Source organism: Corylus avellana, chromosome ca2 (genome assembly GCF_901000735.1).
Source record: "Corylus avellana chromosome ca2, CavTom2PMs-1.0".
Classification (NCBI taxonomy): Eukaryota; Viridiplantae; Streptophyta; class Magnoliopsida; order Fagales; family Betulaceae; genus Corylus; species Corylus avellana.
Genome location: NC_081542.1, coordinates 42,457,390 through 42,474,844, shown reverse-complemented (window position 1 = coordinate 42,474,844; position 17,455 = coordinate 42,457,390). Strand labels below are relative to the sequence as shown.

At 35.6% G+C, this 17,455-nt stretch overlaps 1 protein-coding gene across 1 annotated transcript in view; it reads left to right on the top strand.

The window, feature by feature from the left end:
• Positions 1–13,862, top strand: part of LOC132169831 (cysteine-rich receptor-like protein kinase 25) — a 15,123-nt gene extending 1,261 nt beyond the window's left edge. Inside the window, exons 2-7 of the mRNA XM_059580786.1 lie at positions 10,870–11,601; positions 12,280–12,401; positions 12,545–12,755; positions 12,870–13,107; positions 13,285–13,435; positions 13,545–13,862. Coding sequence (XP_059436769.1) covers positions 10,870–11,601; positions 12,280–12,401; positions 12,545–12,755; positions 12,870–13,107; positions 13,285–13,435; positions 13,545–13,862 — 1,772 coding nt within the window. The remainder of the gene's footprint in view (positions 1–10,869; positions 11,602–12,279; positions 12,402–12,544; positions 12,756–12,869; positions 13,108–13,284; positions 13,436–13,544) is intronic.
• Positions 13,863–17,455: the final 3,593 nt, after the last annotated feature.

Below are 17,455 nucleotides of genomic sequence, written 5' to 3'. Positions count from 1 at the left end.
GCAATATGGTCAAAAAAATAAAAGTAAACAGACCAGTGAGTGGTCGTGGCTTTCATTCAATTTCGATATACTTTATGCTCCTCACCATGTATTTTGTTTCAATAATCAATAAACAAAATAAAGTATTATTGAAACAAAAAATAAAATTTTATAGCAGGCATATCTCAAAATTAAACTGAGCAAATATGGATTAGAGGTGGCTCTGATACCACATGTAAGATATTGAATATATATAAATGCTAATTAACAATATAATTAGCAGCGAAAATTTAATATATATATATGTATATGTACCTCCAGCCATTGCTTTGCTCAAGCAGCTTGAAGAACGACTCCACAGCAATCAAACTAAAACTAAACAATTTTATTGAGAGGTTCTTCTGACCTATGCCTACCAGTGAGTGCCAATTGATGGAATACACAGGCCTTATTTATAGGTAGGTCAGGGGACCCTCAATTAGAACTGTTACCTTAATTATTCCTCCCATCAAGGAATAAAAAATCAATCAATACAGCTAATTGATTCCACAAACATTAAATCATTAATTAAATCAAATACTTGTTCCACAAGAATTAAATCAGTGATTTAATTCAGAATATTTGATTGAAATCAAATACTTGTTCTACAAGAATTAAATCAGTCATTTAATTCATAATATTTGATTTACATAATAAGCTTCAAATTGGAATAAAATATTGAACACTGTAATTTTATAATTACAATAATATATGTGATATAAGGGACATACTTAAATGTAATTTCTTACATTGAAGCCATTGAAGACGAAATCAACAGCCGATATGGATTGGAAGAAGAGGAAAAGTGGCAGCAGAAAGCATAGTAGGAAAGGATGTTGGTGTTTATGCTTATTCACGGGGATATATAGCTAGGAAAATGAAACGGGGAATTAGTGGAAGAGAGATGAGCAGGTGGATCCGAGAAAAGAAAGGTAGTGTTGGAAGAAGAGTTACTGAACATTCTTAATCAACTTATATTGATTGGGTTTTTATATTTTTTTGTCAGAAGGCAGAAGGCAGCCAGATAGTGAGGTTGGTATGAATCAACATTTTCATAGAAGATTTATTATAGTGCAGTCAATGGAAAAAATGGAAACTTGGGTACTTTTCAAAACGAGACCCAATTTCAAGGAGTAATGCTACAAGTCCTTGTGTTCATCTTGAGTCCCTCTAAAAATGATATGGCTATTAAAATTATCATTGAACTTGTAATTGATCATTATAGAATTTTGATCAAATAGTGATTTTAATAGTCACATCATTCTTGGAGAAACACAAGAGAGACTTTTAGAATTACTCAATTTCAAGCATCTATTGTTGGAAAGTTCGTAGAAGGTTCTTTTCACGGTGACTACAAATAAAACATCTTCTTTTTTTTTTTTTTTTTTTTTTTAAATTCAAAGGGGGGATGGTCGGGGGGGTCATCTCAAAGTTAAAATGAAAAATAATTGGTAGATTGTTAATTACATTTAGTTGACTTATATACAACTATTATACAATTGAATCACGTAACATTAAAAATTAGTCATTGGATTAGCATTTGATTTTTAACAAGTATTGATCCGGGTTAATTTTTAATGGCACGTCATCTAGTTGTATGGAATTTGTATAGGAATCAACAACCACTGATTTAATACTGATTCAATAGCTGATTTTTATTGTTATATCATTAATTAGTTGCATAAAAGTCTACTAAATAACATTACTTTGTTTTTTTTGGTCTTTTGTTTTCTGTTATCGAAACCAAAATATTAACAACCAACTCAAAACACAAAATACTCTTAAAAAATACAAAATTAATTTTTACTTTTATATAATTAGAACACTTTCTCAAAATGCAAAAGCAATATGTTGAGTGCAAAAGTTAGCACTACTCTGAACTTTTCTAACCATTCAAGAGAAGGAAGCAAGGATGGTGGAGAAAAAAAAATATATCCTCAATGGTGGAGGAGATTTGTTTGTCGTAAAATGTTTGTTCTATCTCTCAAGGGAAGGGGGAGCGGGGATTCGAACTAGTAACCTCTGTTTCATGAGGCGTGGTTCACAGCCGATTGAGCTACCCTTCAAGGGACAGTTTAAGTTATTTTAATTGAATAATGATATATACTATACATCATCCCACTTTATCCTATTGGATTAGTGTGGCAGTTTTCATCGGCCATTTGTGTTTTTTTTTTTTTTTGGTTCTTTTAATAATGACTAATCCAAAGGTTGATGGACATTGCCACATCAGTCCAATAAAATGAAAATGAGATGAAGATAGATGAAAAATAATTGGTGTCAACCATTAGATTTGCGGGGTCTACCATTAATTTATGCGGGATCAACATAAGTCCACAAATCTAATGATTTTTTTTTTTTTGAAATGTGGACATTGCCACATCAGTCCACAAATCTAATGATTAATTTGCAAGATGACATGAGTAAAATATTGACACCAATCATTTCTCAAGATATAATATATAGCATTACTCAATTTAATTTAATTTACGCCTGGTACAACAAAAGTGCAAAGAGGTTGTACTTAACTAAAGCATTTTAATCCTTTTTCCCCATTTCAATTAGAAAAATAAAAAATACAACTAAAGCATTTTGGATTTCATGAATTTTCTTCCTTCTCTATACATTGAGACAGACTGTGCTTGACAACCAAGATATTTGCAAAGAAGATGAAGTTCATGAAACTTGAGAATTTTTATTTTTTTATTTTTTTTTATTTTTATAAGTTGAAACTTGAGAACATTAAATCAAGTCTATCAAGAATGATCCTTTTATGTAAAGTTTGATTCCTCATCGCTCCCATTAAGGGGGGTTAGAAAGAAGAAAGAAGAAAGACCAACAAAGACCAGTACAAAAGTCTCTACTTCTGACATGTATATGTGCAACCCTGCACTATCTTCTTTTTTTTTTTTTTTTTTTTTAATGAATAAAAGTCATTGAAAAACGGCCAACCCTGCACTATCTTTTCTTCAATTCCAAGCGCTACTTCCCACCAAAAGAAAAATACCTTCAATATATATATAATCAACAAGAGCATTATTCCTTATAATCCCCTCTTTGGAAAGTTCCTCGTACTGGGTATATATATATATATATAATCTTTAAATGTTGGTTAAAAGCCCAGTTCAAAATCCTTATCCTGTCTTCACAGCTCAACATCTTCCTATCACATTCAATCACCCACTTGTCCAATAAACTCCCATTTTCCATATAGTCGTAGACCAACAAGAAGCTCCCCGCCTTGTCTCTCTTGCACCACCCTCTCAACCCCACCAAACTTCTATGCTTCAATCTTCCAAGGCTTGAAATTTCAGCCAAAAATTCTCTCATCCCATCATTGTCATGCGAAATGCATTTCACTGCAATCTCTGCCCCTCCTGCTAAAACACCCTTATAGACCCTCCCATTCCCTCTATTTATAATGAGGACAAATCCTCCTATGCATTAACCAGCGTGAAGCATAACAATCTTTTATGTTCTTATATGGTATCAACGCCTAAATATTCAAACCCGTTTTGGTTCGGACATTGAAAGCATACTGGAGCCCTTGTTGAAGGTGCATAGGGTGATCCCTACACCAGACTGTATAAATATACAGGAAGGCAATATGACTTCCCGTGGAGATAATCGGTCAAAAGACACAACTCTTGGTGAAGAGTTGAGTTGGGACTCTATAAATAGAGTCCTAGGAAAACACAAACATAATTCCAACAATCTCAATATATAGTTTTACGTAAGTGAGATTGGGTGTTTTTCAAGTTCTCATGATCTCCACAAGATTTCCACCCTAACGGGAGAAATCCTTCCTGAGATTAATTATACAAGATCCTACGATCCTTCAGAATCCAACACTTGTAAGCTTATTGTCGTCTTTGGTTCAACCTAGCTAGTGCATGTTTTCATCGAGAGAGCATCAAAGATACGATGAAGCTGATTTCTGCTTTATAGTTTAATAATGTTGGTAATGATATTGTCTTGTCTCCTCTTTGTGTATGTAAGGATGACTTTTCTAAGATTGCTACATTCTCCAATGAGCTCAAATAATGAGCAAATACTTATTTGATATACGTTGATTCGCAAGAAGCATATGTTTTTCAATTACTGCAAAACATTGAATGCAGAAAGAATTTTAAACCAACCGAAAGATTGTTTTTGGACTCGCTTGATCCACGTTCTTGGGAATTTTCTTCCCTGTATGATTCACCCTATCTAGCTGGTTTCCTTTCTCTGCTGTAAACTTTCCATTACAGATTGATTTCTTCTCTGCAGAAAACCTTCCATAGCAGTTGATGATTGATTGCTTTCATTACACATACCTTCCCACAACAGATTGATTACTTAATTCCATATAACAAATTGATTGCTTTCTTTCAAGCTATTCCTTAGATGCTGTAGCTCATAAATCACTTGTATTCTGTAAATTGTTTTTGTTCCACGCCCAAAGCAGAGATATGACCAAATTGTTTTCATTACATATTAGAGCAGCCTACGTAATTAGACGTCAGAGATATGACCAGTCACATACATCTGAAGGAATTTCCTGGTTTTGAGAAAAACTCTGTCCTTTATAAATTAGGTTGGAAAAATTTCTAAAAACTCTGTCCGAGAATATAACAATCCATTAACGTTGCGTAATATCAGTGGGAGTTGTCTCTTCTGGGTGCTTTAGAGATCATCTGATTAGTTCAGATGAAATCATGCAGATCGACTGTGACTTGCTCAACAATCTTTCTCACATGTGAGTCCATCACGTCCAGCACCATTCGATCAAACCAGATAACATCATTGAGATTTTGACGAGCCTTTTAATGATAAAGCATAAATGGCAATCACTCAGCATCCTTTGATGTTTGAATTTGGTTTTTCACTCCTTTATGCATTCTTAACAACACCATTTACGTATTCAATTCTCCTTTTTTTTCATTCAAATCAAGAATGGGAAAGACCCTCCCTCGTAATCCCTTTTCTCATTTGAATAAAAACAAAAACAAAAAATCTCCTTTCTAATCAATGGTTGCTATCCAACCCAAAAACGGAAATAGCAATGATAATTGATAACAATCCATTAACGTTGCCTAGAACTTTCAACATAATGGGAGTTGTCGCTAGGTGCTTAAGAGATGTAAATTCAGATGAAATGCTATTACAATCAAAATATAATAATATAGTACCACTAGTGGCAGATTTTATCTCATTACAATATATATCCATTTCTCTCCTTCCAACACACCCACTTTTGGTTTACAAGTAATGCTAGAAAGAGGATTAGAGTTCTCTTGAGAAATTATTGGGATCAATATTTTGCACTTATATATATATATATATCAACCATTAGATTTGTGGACTTATGAGGACCCCACATAAGTCAATGGTGGATCCCACAAATCTAATGGTCGATATCTTAAATTTGTAGGAGAATATGAGAAAAATATGGACAAATTATTGACATCAATCATTTCTCGAGTTCTCGTAGTGTCTTCTGTATTGTGACATGACTTTTAAAATCACCAATAGATCAAAATCTAATAATGATCATTTCAAATTTAATGGTAATTTTAAAAGCCAAATTTCATTTGAGAGGACACAAGGAAAACTCTAGTCCTTCTAGCATTACTTTTGGTTTACGAAAACTAGAATTATATTCAATTTGGTCATAGGAGGAAGATGAAGAGTCAAAAAGTTCAAAAATAAGATCCAAAGAAAAGTGTTAGAAAAAAAAAAAAAAAAAAAAAAGGTTAAGAGAATTTTGAAAAGAAGCTTGTGTTTTTTATGTGTGAAACTTTATAATAACTTGGACTATTTATAGCTGAATTGCGATTGAAATCAAAAATTAAAATAAATAAATAAATAAATAAAATTGCTTCTTTACGTTTTGGCATTCATTTTGTGTATATCACTGCTTAGTTGGCATGATCTATCCACCATTGATTTTTTTTTTTTCTTTTTAATTTAGGGTGGATGGAATATTTTTTTTTTTTTTTTTTTTTTTAGAAAAACATAACATTTCATTCAATAATATCATGAGCATAAAGCTCTTACATCACAGAGCAAAGTTCTGAAGCAACCATAGCATAAAACTACAAGATTACCAGGTTTAGTACAAGATTCAAGACCAATCCGCTAACCCATGACTAAAATCAGATTTAATACTAGATCTGTGACAGACAGACTCAACCAAATGCATGGATAGCAATTATTCCTCGACCCTGAGAGCGGAAAGACTCTCATGCCGAAACTCTTCCTCCTCGACCCAAAAGTCAGGATAATGATCACATCCACAACCCAAAGGTCTGGACCAAAACTAATTAACCCGAAGGCGACATAGATCGAGTGAGAGAGGAAAGAGCCTTATTACAAACCGAAACAAAACATGGAAATTAAACAATACAGGGAAAAAACACACTCCAAAACACAAATACATCTTAAAGAAGCAACAGAACAAGGAAATAAAACAAGAAAAAAAATAGCACACTCCGATCACGCACACGTCGGAAACCGAAAACCAAAGGGGCATTGGAAGCTCATCACAGCGGGGACATGTTGAAAGGCCCAACAGTGGACGGTGGGCGGCGAACAGGCACTGAGAAGACCGGCAAAGCAGGACCTGAAACAATCACAAACAAGAAAAAAAGAAAAAACAACAAGGAACCACCAAAACAGGGAAAAGGAGCACAAAGTGGGAAGACGGTAGCCGAAAGGGAGCCGGACCCGTGTAGGCCTGAAACCGCCGCGTAAGGGGCATGGGAGCTCGACGCGGTGGGGACGCATGGAAAAAAACCCTAATAGCGGGCAGCGAAGCGGAGACACAAGTCGGCGGCGACCACAGACAAAATTCGAACCCACAAAGAGCCAAAACAAGGCCAAAGAGCCCGCTGCAGAAAATGAAGGCAGGGGAAGAAAAGCGGCAGGGAATGGGCAAAAAGGGAGAAAAACGGAGGGGGAAAAGAGCGGCAAGGAATGGGAAGAGATGAGGCACCGGAGCTAGAGCATCAGGTAAATAGCTAGCACCAGAGCGAGGAGGACGAGGGGAAGAGGTAGGCTGCCAAACGGCCAACCCTCCTCCCCTATGTGGCTGCAGGGTTTCGCTTAACTTAACAAAGATATACACGAGATTGATGCGATAATGCAAAGTATCATTTCTCTTGAAATTTATTTTTTTTTATATTTTAAAAATTGAATATTCTTTTAAAATTCTCGAAGAAAAAAAATTATTCTCATAATATGCCTGAGTATATTATGAGAATATTCAATTACAATTCTAAAAGGAAATTCTCGTAATATGCGTGAGAATATTCTATCACAATTCTCAATAATAAAAATGCGTTTACGTACATACTCTCGTCAAACTACCACCCAATAAATAATGTCCCACAAATTTTCAATTGTGACAACGTCTCTTCCAAACTACGAAAACATTGTCAATGTCTCTCACATGACTAGCAAAAAGATAAAAATGCACCTATAGATTTCTCAATAAGACAAAAATACTATTTATAAATTAAAAAAAAAAAAATTTAAAAGGAAAAAAATTTTAATTTAAAAAAATTAAAACAAAATTTTTTTTATTTTACTAAGGGTAATCTTGTCATTGGGGAAACATTAAAATTTTTTTTTTTTTTTTTTTTTTTTGAAAAATATGGAACTTTCATTGATGAAATTTCATAAGCATAAAGCTCTTACATTATAGAACATACATCTCTGAAAAATGAAGGTTACAAAGTCATAAAAATGATTTCAAATTTCCGCTAACCCATGTATAATTACATTTAAGGAACAGAACTGCTTCGTGCAGACTAGATCTAGGACATGGGTAGCCTAAATACAAAACAAAAATAAAAAACAATTAGAAACTAAAAATTCAGCCGTGAAAGTTAAGTCCCCACACCGATCTACTTCATCCTCAACCCGAAGGCCAGGACAAGAAATTAAAACTCAACCTGGTGGCGAGGACAAACAAAATAAAAAGTAAAAAACAAAAACCCCACAAGCAGCAGCAAAGGAGCACGGCATCGTAGATATCCTTTCGGAAGACACACCTTGGCCGAAGAAAACGATCAGATCTAAGGTTAAAGAGACAAAATCTAGATCTAAATTTAAAGCAACCCGCCAGCAACAGTGACCGGTAGAGCCTACAGAGAAGACACCGAGCACTGCTACCGTGAAAGGGGAGGAGGAAAGATCTAGATCTAGATCTTCTATTCTCTTGAAGTTTTTCTTGGTGTTGTCTAAAAAAAAAAAAAAATTCTAGAGAGAAGGCTTTTAGTAAGTTTTAGCAAAATAACACATGACAATTTTTGGTAGTTTGGGAGAGGACATTATCATAATTGAAAGTTTGAGAGGAGTATTGTCAATTGGGTTGTAGTTTGAGAGGTATGTGGATTTTCCCCTAAAAATGCTAATATTATGCTTCACATTATATATATATATATATATATATATATATTGAAGTGATCATAAGAATATTCTATTTATACTAATCATTGGTAAATACTATCGTTAAAAAATATTACTGTTAGAATATGACCGTTTAAAAATATGACTGTTTGAAAAATGTTTGTTTGAAAACAGTGACCGTTGAAAAATACGATCCTTAGAAAAGAAATATAAGAGATAATAAAAAACAGAATAGAGATAGAATAAATAAATAAAAATTTTAAATGGTATAGAGAAAGAATAAATAAATAAATAATTTAAACGGTATAGAAAAATAATAATAATAATAATGGGATTTGTGGTACATTTTAAAAGTCATTAGATAACTTTTAATGGACTATTTTAAATAAAAATGTAAATAAGCCATAATGAATACTCCAAAGCATGTAGACCTAATACAGGAATTATGATCCTCTGCAATTCAAATGCACGGGAGAGTATTCAGTTAGTTATATTTTAAGGGTATTTATGTTCCTTAAAAAGTAAAAAGACAAAATTACCTCTCAAATATAATTAACTAAATAATCTCCTTATTTTGGAGATGATGGGCACTAACCAGCGTTGGCACGTGTTGGAGCGGATGGAGGAGAAGGGAGGCTCAGCACCTTGGAGGGCGGGCGGTAGCAGCCAGAGTTGTTGATTTCTGGCCCAAAAACACCTACAAAAACAAAGAAAACTAAGGAAAAATGTGTAGAAGGGGAGGGGGGATTAGAGGGGAGAGGGGGAAGGGGGAGAGGCTAGCTCCCTCCTCCTCTCTTTCTGAACAAGATTGATATGGCTGGTAATATGATTGCTTGTTTAGATGTACGTATTAAACCAAATCATTTCATAATTTTGATTAAATTTTACAACATTTAATGATGCATATAGTGCTACCTCATTTAAAAATTTTAAATGATATGATAAAGATGATCACATTTACACCGTTAAATATTGTAAAATTTAATCCAAACAAAATGATTTCTCTCGAAAATCGTGTTCCATTCAACTAGACATGCAACCTAAAACGAAATATTATATTTACAATCCAACATTTAATTAAGCAGAACAGTAACTATTGTTGCACACAGAACTAAAATTCAGGATCCCAAAGAAGTAGAAAAGAGCTTAATATAAAATAAATCAATCACTGTTCTAAATAAATAAATAAATCAATCAATCAATCACATAAAACACTAAGATTTAAGTGGTTCGGCTTAACAAGCCTACATCCACTGACGAAGGCGATTCGGAAAAAATTCACTACCAAAAGAGGGAGTACAAAGACAACATAGAGAAACCCATTTAAAACTCAAAGCCCCAATACACCAAATTCTCACTCTTACACAAAAACGAGAAAAAATTGACAAAGAAAATTTTTTTATTCTCTGAGCGCCATAAGACACAACAAAATGAGGAAACGTACCCTGATAAGATGTGCGGCTTCTAATTTTTCTCCCCCTTGCCTTGTTGCAAATTAAGCCTCCCTTTTATAGAGGCTGAAAGTCGGGTAGCAACTTATTGAACAACTTGGACTAATGTCACATGTACTCCAAATTGGCGTAGTAAAGCCAAAAATCAATATGGAAATAACAAAGGTGTTGGCTTGTAACGCCCACCCTAAATGATATGATATTGTCTATTTTGAACCAAGTCTGCACGGTTTTAGTATTGATTTTAATATTAGCTTGTAACACTCGCCCTAAATAATACAATATTGTCCGCTTTGAGTTGAGCCCGCACAGTTTTAGTATTAATTTTAATATTCGCTTGTAAAAAACCAACAAAATAGCCCCAAAGACTCCATATCAAGCTTGGAATTCCAAAGTCAAGTGAGCCCCACTTCAAGACGTGAATATGAATGTATATTCTTAAATTATAGGTTCCTTTGTTGATGTCCCAACCCTCTAGATTGCCTTTTCAAAATATTGTGGGTGTGTGGGGTCATAAGTGAGAAAGGATGTCCTTTTTTCACAGGCATATATGCACAATGCCAAAACAAGAGTCTTTGAATGGCCGCTGTTGCTTGGAAACATATATACAAAATCGCACCCATAATACCTTTACAAGTATCCATACGTTGGATTCACTTTAGCTATGATTATTTGGACCAAAAATGAGGCTATTTTTATAGGCTGCTTGACTTGAGAAACGTGTGATAATTTTCGGATGATCCAGACGTGAGTGGACGACTTTTGACGAACAAGAAACATCAAGGCAATTCGCTACCGGAGAAGTTTTGAGCTTTCCACGGTGACATTTGACTACCTGTCACAACAATCGGGGAAGCAAGGACGAACACGTTTCCATGTTGTCATTATGAACAAATATATACTTCAAGGTCGTCTTGTTTCCAATAATATTCACACCAACAAAAAAAAAAACAATTAATAATGTTGTTGTTCATCCAAAAAACCTTCCTTTTCCTGTTATTTGTAGGCTGTGAGGTTATGATCAGCTCCATTAATTCCCAATCCCAGCCAACCTACAATTACCACTCTTGTGGAAATGAATCCAACAATTCCCCCAACACTTCTTTCGAATCAAACCTCAAAGTCCTGCTGGGTGCTTTATCCACTAAAGCTTCCCAAAACTACAGCTTCTACAACCATTCCTCTAACGCCATCTACGCTCTGTTCCTCTGCCGGGGTGATGTTAACAGTAGTACCTGCCAAAGCTGTGTCAGCTATGCGGGTCAAAATATCACAACTCGGTGTCCATCAAACAGAACCGCCATCATCTGGTTCGACCAATGCATGTTGAGGTACTCCGATGATAATTTCTTTGGAGTGGGAGAGACATCTCCGGCGGTGCTCATGTACAATGTCGGGAATACAACTTCACCTGAGGAACCTAATTTTGGAGCACGAGCTCTAATGAACGGACTAATAGAGATTGCTAGAGGAACGGATATGTTGTACAAGGCAGGCACCTGGTCAGGGGATAATGGGTCTGAGGTTAGATATGGTTTGGTGCAGTGCACTAGAGATATCAATGCTACTTCCTGCAGTAATTGTTTGGAACGGTCGATGAGTAGAGCCAATCTATGTTGCAAATCGAAGATAGGTTGGCGCGTTTTGGCCCCTAGTTGCAATATAAGATATGAGAACTACTCATTCTTTCAGCCACCATCTCCGCCACCGTCACCGCCCCCGCCACTGCCCGACAATGGTAAGACTAGTTAAACTTTTCCTGCCTCTGCATAATTTGGACCTATTAAAATGTGGATGTAGGCCAATTTGTAGATAAACAGAGGATATAGAGACAACCAAGGATAATGGCAAACTTGAATGTAGTAGAAGTTCTTCCTTATGTTTGATTTAGAACTTGCATTTATATTTAGTGGTGTTGGAACCTGTTGAGAAATAATCTCACATTGCCTGTGGATAAGACCTTGGGCATGTTTATAAGGAATGAGTAACCTTCTCTTATAGAACCGGTTTTATGAGATGAGTTAGGCCCACAAATTTTTTCAGAACCTTGATGAATGAATCCATCTTCAAAAGAAATGCTTTTAAATTTGTCTTGATATATATATATATATATATATATATATATCTGTATTTATTGGTGTGTCTTTGTTTTAAGAAAATATAGGCAAACTTACATGAGTTGTATTGTATGATGAGACAGGAGGAGGAAAGGGAGGAAACAAAACAAGAAATATCGTAATCATTACCCTATCATCAGTTGCTGTAGTTGCGGCCCTCTTGGGTTTCTGGTATTATGTATCCTTTGGCAGGAGGAAAAGACAAGAAGGTAGATTAATCAAGGCCAGGGGAAACAATTAAGCCAACTAATTCTATTTAACCATTTGAATACGTATTAACTTGTACCTCTTCTCTGCAGCTGTGGATGAAATAACAAGTGTTGAATCGTTGCAATTTAATTTCAGCACTATTAGAGCCGCCACAGACAACTTTTCTGACGAGAATAAGCTTGGAAAAGGTGGATTTGGGATAGTTTACAGGGTAAGAAAACATCATGATAAACCAAAAAAAAAAAAAAAAGGATCATTTGTTACTTGTCAAAATGTACCAAACCAGGCCAATATATTTCATTCTTTGAAGTTGGCTTGAATTGTTTTATTTATTGCTTATTTTCATATAAACAGGGTATGCTTTCCAACGGACAAGAAATAGCTGTGAAAAGATTATCAACAAATTCTGGACAAGGAGATGTGGAATTTAAGAATGAGGTCCTGCTAGTGGCTAAGCTTCAACACCGAAATTTAGTTAAGCTCCTTGGATTCTGCTTGGAAGGAAATGAAAAACTTCTTATCTATGAGTTCGTGCCTAACACAAGCCTTGATCGCTATATATTTGGTATCTCTGAATTTCTACTCCTACATTATCATAAAAAAAAACTTTAATTTGGGTACCATAAAACAGCCAATTTTGAAATATTTGGTTGAAAAATATGATTTCATGAATATGCAGATCCCATGAAGCGTGCAGACTTAGATTGGGCAAGACGGTATAAAATTATAGGTGGCATTGCTCGAGGGCTTTTGTACCTTCATGAGGACTCCCGGCTTAGGATTATTCATCGTGACCTCAAAACTGGCAACATTCTATTAGATGAAAAAATGAATCCTAAAATTTCAGATTTTGGCATGGCAAGATTATTTGCATTGGATCAAACTGAAGGCAGTACAAATAGAATTGTGGGGACCTAGTAAGTATCAAAACAATTTATTGCTAATGACCACAACTATGCATGCTTGTGTAATTGGTAAATTGCATCGGATTAACATGCCAAGAGGATAGTAGTAGAAAATATTGAAATTTCATAGTCATTAGCGAGTCTGTTACCATTCAAACTGAAGCAAATTTTATTGATATTGATATGTAGTGGATATATGGCTCCAGAATATGCAATGTTTGGACAATTCTCAACAAAATCAGATGTTTTCAGTTTTGGTGTACTAATTCTAGAGATTGTAAGCGGTCAGAAAATTACTAGTTTTCAAGACACACAGAATACGGAGTACCTTCTCAACTATGTATGCATATCCATTGGTACATTCCTAAGATTTATTAAAAAGGAAGTTGAGAACTAATTATCCAGCCTTTTGTTTAACATGTATATGGTGCATTGATATATTTTTACAGGCATGGAGAAATTGGAAGGATGGGACAGCTTCGAATCTCATAGATCCCACGTTAATGAAGGGCGGTCCAAAAATCGAAATGATGAGATGTATTCACATCGGTCTGCTATGTGTTCAAGAAAATGTAGCCGACAGACCAGACATGACTTCAGTTCTTCTCATGCTTAATAGCGATTATGTCGCCCTCCCTTTACCTACACAACCTGCTGCAAGCTTTATGCAGGGCAATGTTGGGTCAAGCAAATCACTGCAACTGGACAGCAATTGTGGGGGAACTAATTATGTGGCTTCAATTACTGAAGAGTTATCTCCTAGGTAGTACCTTTCCATGTCTTGATTCAAACTCAGCTACAATTCATCTAATGTCCCGGGACCATAAACATAAATCCAGCCAAATATATGATTTGAAAATATTTGTAGGTGGTTATGGTTTGTTCAAGGGTTTTAATGTGGGTGTTTTATATATATATAACTCAACTAGAACATTGTGTGCATGAATACCTAAGAACGAAATGTCTTCTCTACAATATATACAACAAACCCAAGTGAAGAACCCTGCCCACTCTTCCTCACCAACTCACCTCTAGCCTTCAATCTCACATCAAGAGCATTCAATAATTGCCCTTGAAGCATCAATTGCCATGCCCAATCTACCAAAGGTGGCTTCCCTTCCTCTATAGGCCTCCTCCCACACATGACTTCTAAAATCAATACTCCAAATCTGAACACATCGGTTTGTGCCGATGCCCGCCCTCTCCTAATTAATCACTTCTGGTGCCAAATATCTGACCGTACCGACCACCCTAGTCATGTTAGGCACTTGTCCATGGTCGTGCATTCAGGCTAATCCGAAATCCCCTAGCCTTCCATTCATATCCTTGTCAAGTAACACATTGCTGGCCTTAATGTCCCTATGAAGGACTTTGGCATCCCACCCCTCATGTCTGCTTTATAGTTTGATAATGTTGGTAATGATATTGTCCTGTCTCCTCTTTGTGTAAGGATGACTTTCCTAAGATTGCTACATTCTCCAATGAGCTCAAATAATGAGCAAATACTTATTTGATATATGTTGTTCCGCAAGAAGCATATGTTTTTCAATTACTGCAAAACATTGTATGCAGCAAGAATTTTAAACAAACTGAAAGATTGTTTTTGGGCTCGCTTGATCCTCGTTCTTGGGAATTTTTTTCCCTGTATGATTCACCCTAACTAGCTGGTTCCCTTTCTCTGCTGTAAACTTTCCATTATAGATTGATTTCTTCTCTGCAGAAAACCTTCCATAACAGTTGATGATTGATTGCTTTCATTACACATACCTTCCCACAACAGATTGATTACTTCCATAACAAATTGATTGCTTTCTTTCAAGCTATTCCTTAGATGTTGTAGCTCATAAATCACTTGTATTCTGTAAATTGTTTTTATTCCACGCCCAAAGCAGAGATATGACCAAATTGTTTTTATTATATATTAGAGTAGCCTACGTAATTAGAAGTCAGAGATATGACCTGTCAACATATATTTGAAGGAATTTTCTGGTTTGGAGAAAAACTGTCCTTTATAAATTAGGTTGGAGGAATTTCTGAAAACTCTGTCCGAGAATATAACAATCCATTAACGTTGCGTAATATCAGTGGGAGTTGTCTCTTCTGGGTGCTTTAGAGATCATCTGATTAGTTCAGATGAAATCATGCAGATCGACTGTGACTTGCTCAACAATCTTTTCACATGTGAGTCCATCACGTCCAGCACCATTCGATCAAACCAGACAACATCATTGAGACATTGACGAGCCTTTTAATGATAAAGCATAAATGGCAATCGCTCAGCATCCTTTCCTTTGATGTTCGGATTTGGTTTTTCACTCCTTTATGCATTCTTAGCAACACCATTTACGTATTCATTTTTCCTTTCTTTTCATTCAGATCAAGAATGAGAAAGGCCCTCACTCGTAATCCCTTTTTTTCATTTGAATAAAAAAAAAAAAAAAAAAAAAAAGAAAACAAAAAATCTCCTTTCTAATCAATGGTTGTTATCCAACCCAAAAACGGAAATAGCAATGATAATTGATAACAATCCATTAACGTTGCCTAGAACTTTCAACATAATGGGAGTTGTCACTAGGTGCTGGGTGGTCCCTCTTATGTGGGGACCACATGGGCTACAACAAAACAAAGAGTTTTGTTTGTAGTAGAACTCTAACACATGGTGCGTGGGTTTATAAGAGACAAAAGTGAGAAAAAGAAAAATATAAAGAAAAAGAAAGAGTGCGGCGGTGCAGAGAAGAAAAAGAAATAGAAGAAAAAGGGTTTTGCCTATTTACATCCGTCAGAGATTGGAGGTTCATTTGTGGTCCGATCTTGATGCAATTTTAGAGTGTTGCTCCTGACGACGAGTGCTACATATTGACTGGTGTCGATCATTGGAATTCATCTCCAATTGCTTGATTGCTAATACCTACTTGATGAGATCTTTCTTTATTCTTGTTGGAATCCACTTTAGGGTGATGAATTTATGTTTAATCCAAGAATGCATGTATTCTTGATGTGGTGATAACTTCTAGATATTTCTCTAAGGAAGACAAATTGTAAACTCATTATTGTTGATAGTGGAAGATTTAACTGGACTAGGTCCCGTGGTTTTTACCTTCGCATTTGAGGGTTTTCCACGTAAAAATCTTGGTGTCTTGCTTGTGGGTTTGCTTGATTATTATTTTGCTATTGTGTTACTATTTAATTTGCACAAAGAGGGGTAGATTAATTCCGCTGAGCATCTGAAATTGCTGTTCCCCTAACAAAGTGGTATCAGAGCCTTTGGTTCATTGTTTGTGTGGAGTTCTTGTGTGAATTAAATGAAAGAGTCATCTAATAGTATGGTTAAACTCACAGCTTCCAAATTATTCAATTTGGAAGACTAGGATGGAAGATATTTTGTATTGCAAGGAATTGTTTGACCCCATTGAGTTGAAAGGTGTCGAACCAGTTGCTATAACCAACGATGATTGGAAGAAATTGAATAGGAAAGCCGTTGGATATATTAGGCAGTGGGTTGATCAAAGTGTCTTTCATCACGTAGCTAAAGAAGTTGATGCTTATTGTCTTTGGCAGAAGTTAGAAAGTCTTTATGAATGAAAGACTACTTAAAACAAAGCCTTTGTAATAAGAAGGCTTGTGAATTTGAAGTACAAAGATGGGCATAGTGTTACGGAGCATCTGAGTAATTTTCAGGGAATGTTGAACGAGTTGTCTACCATGAAACTTGCACTAGATGATGAGGTGCAATCATTACTTGTGTTGAGTTCTTTGCCAGACAGTTGGAAAACCTTGGTGGTGTCACTCAGTAATTCGACTCCCAATGGTGTGATAACTATGGGTATGATAAAAGACAACATGTTCAATGAAGAGGCAAGAAGGAAAGAGCAAGGTATTTCTTCTCATTCAGAGGCACTTGTTATAGAAAGGCGAGGGAGAAGTAAAAGCAGAAAACTTCACAGGTATGACAGTCGTGACAAGTCAAGAGGAAAGTCTTTTTTAAAAACAGACATAAAATGTTTTCACTGTGGCAAGCCTGGGCGTTTAAGAAGAGATTGCAGAAAGTTTAAGAGGGAACAATTGAAAGGAAAAGACGAAGAACGTCAAGAAGGAAAAGACACTGTAGCAATTGCATCTAATGGTGATGTGGTATTTGCTTTTGATGAAGCTTATGCTAATCTCGCATGTGATGAATCTACGTGGGTAGTTGATACAGCAGCATCTTTTCATATTACTCCACATAGAGATTTCTTCTCTTCCTACACCAGTGGTGATTTTGGTTGGGTTAGGATGGGAAATGAAGCAAAGTGTAAAGTTGTGGGCATGGGAGATATACAGCTAGAAACCAGCATTGGGTGCAAATTGATTCTTAAGGATG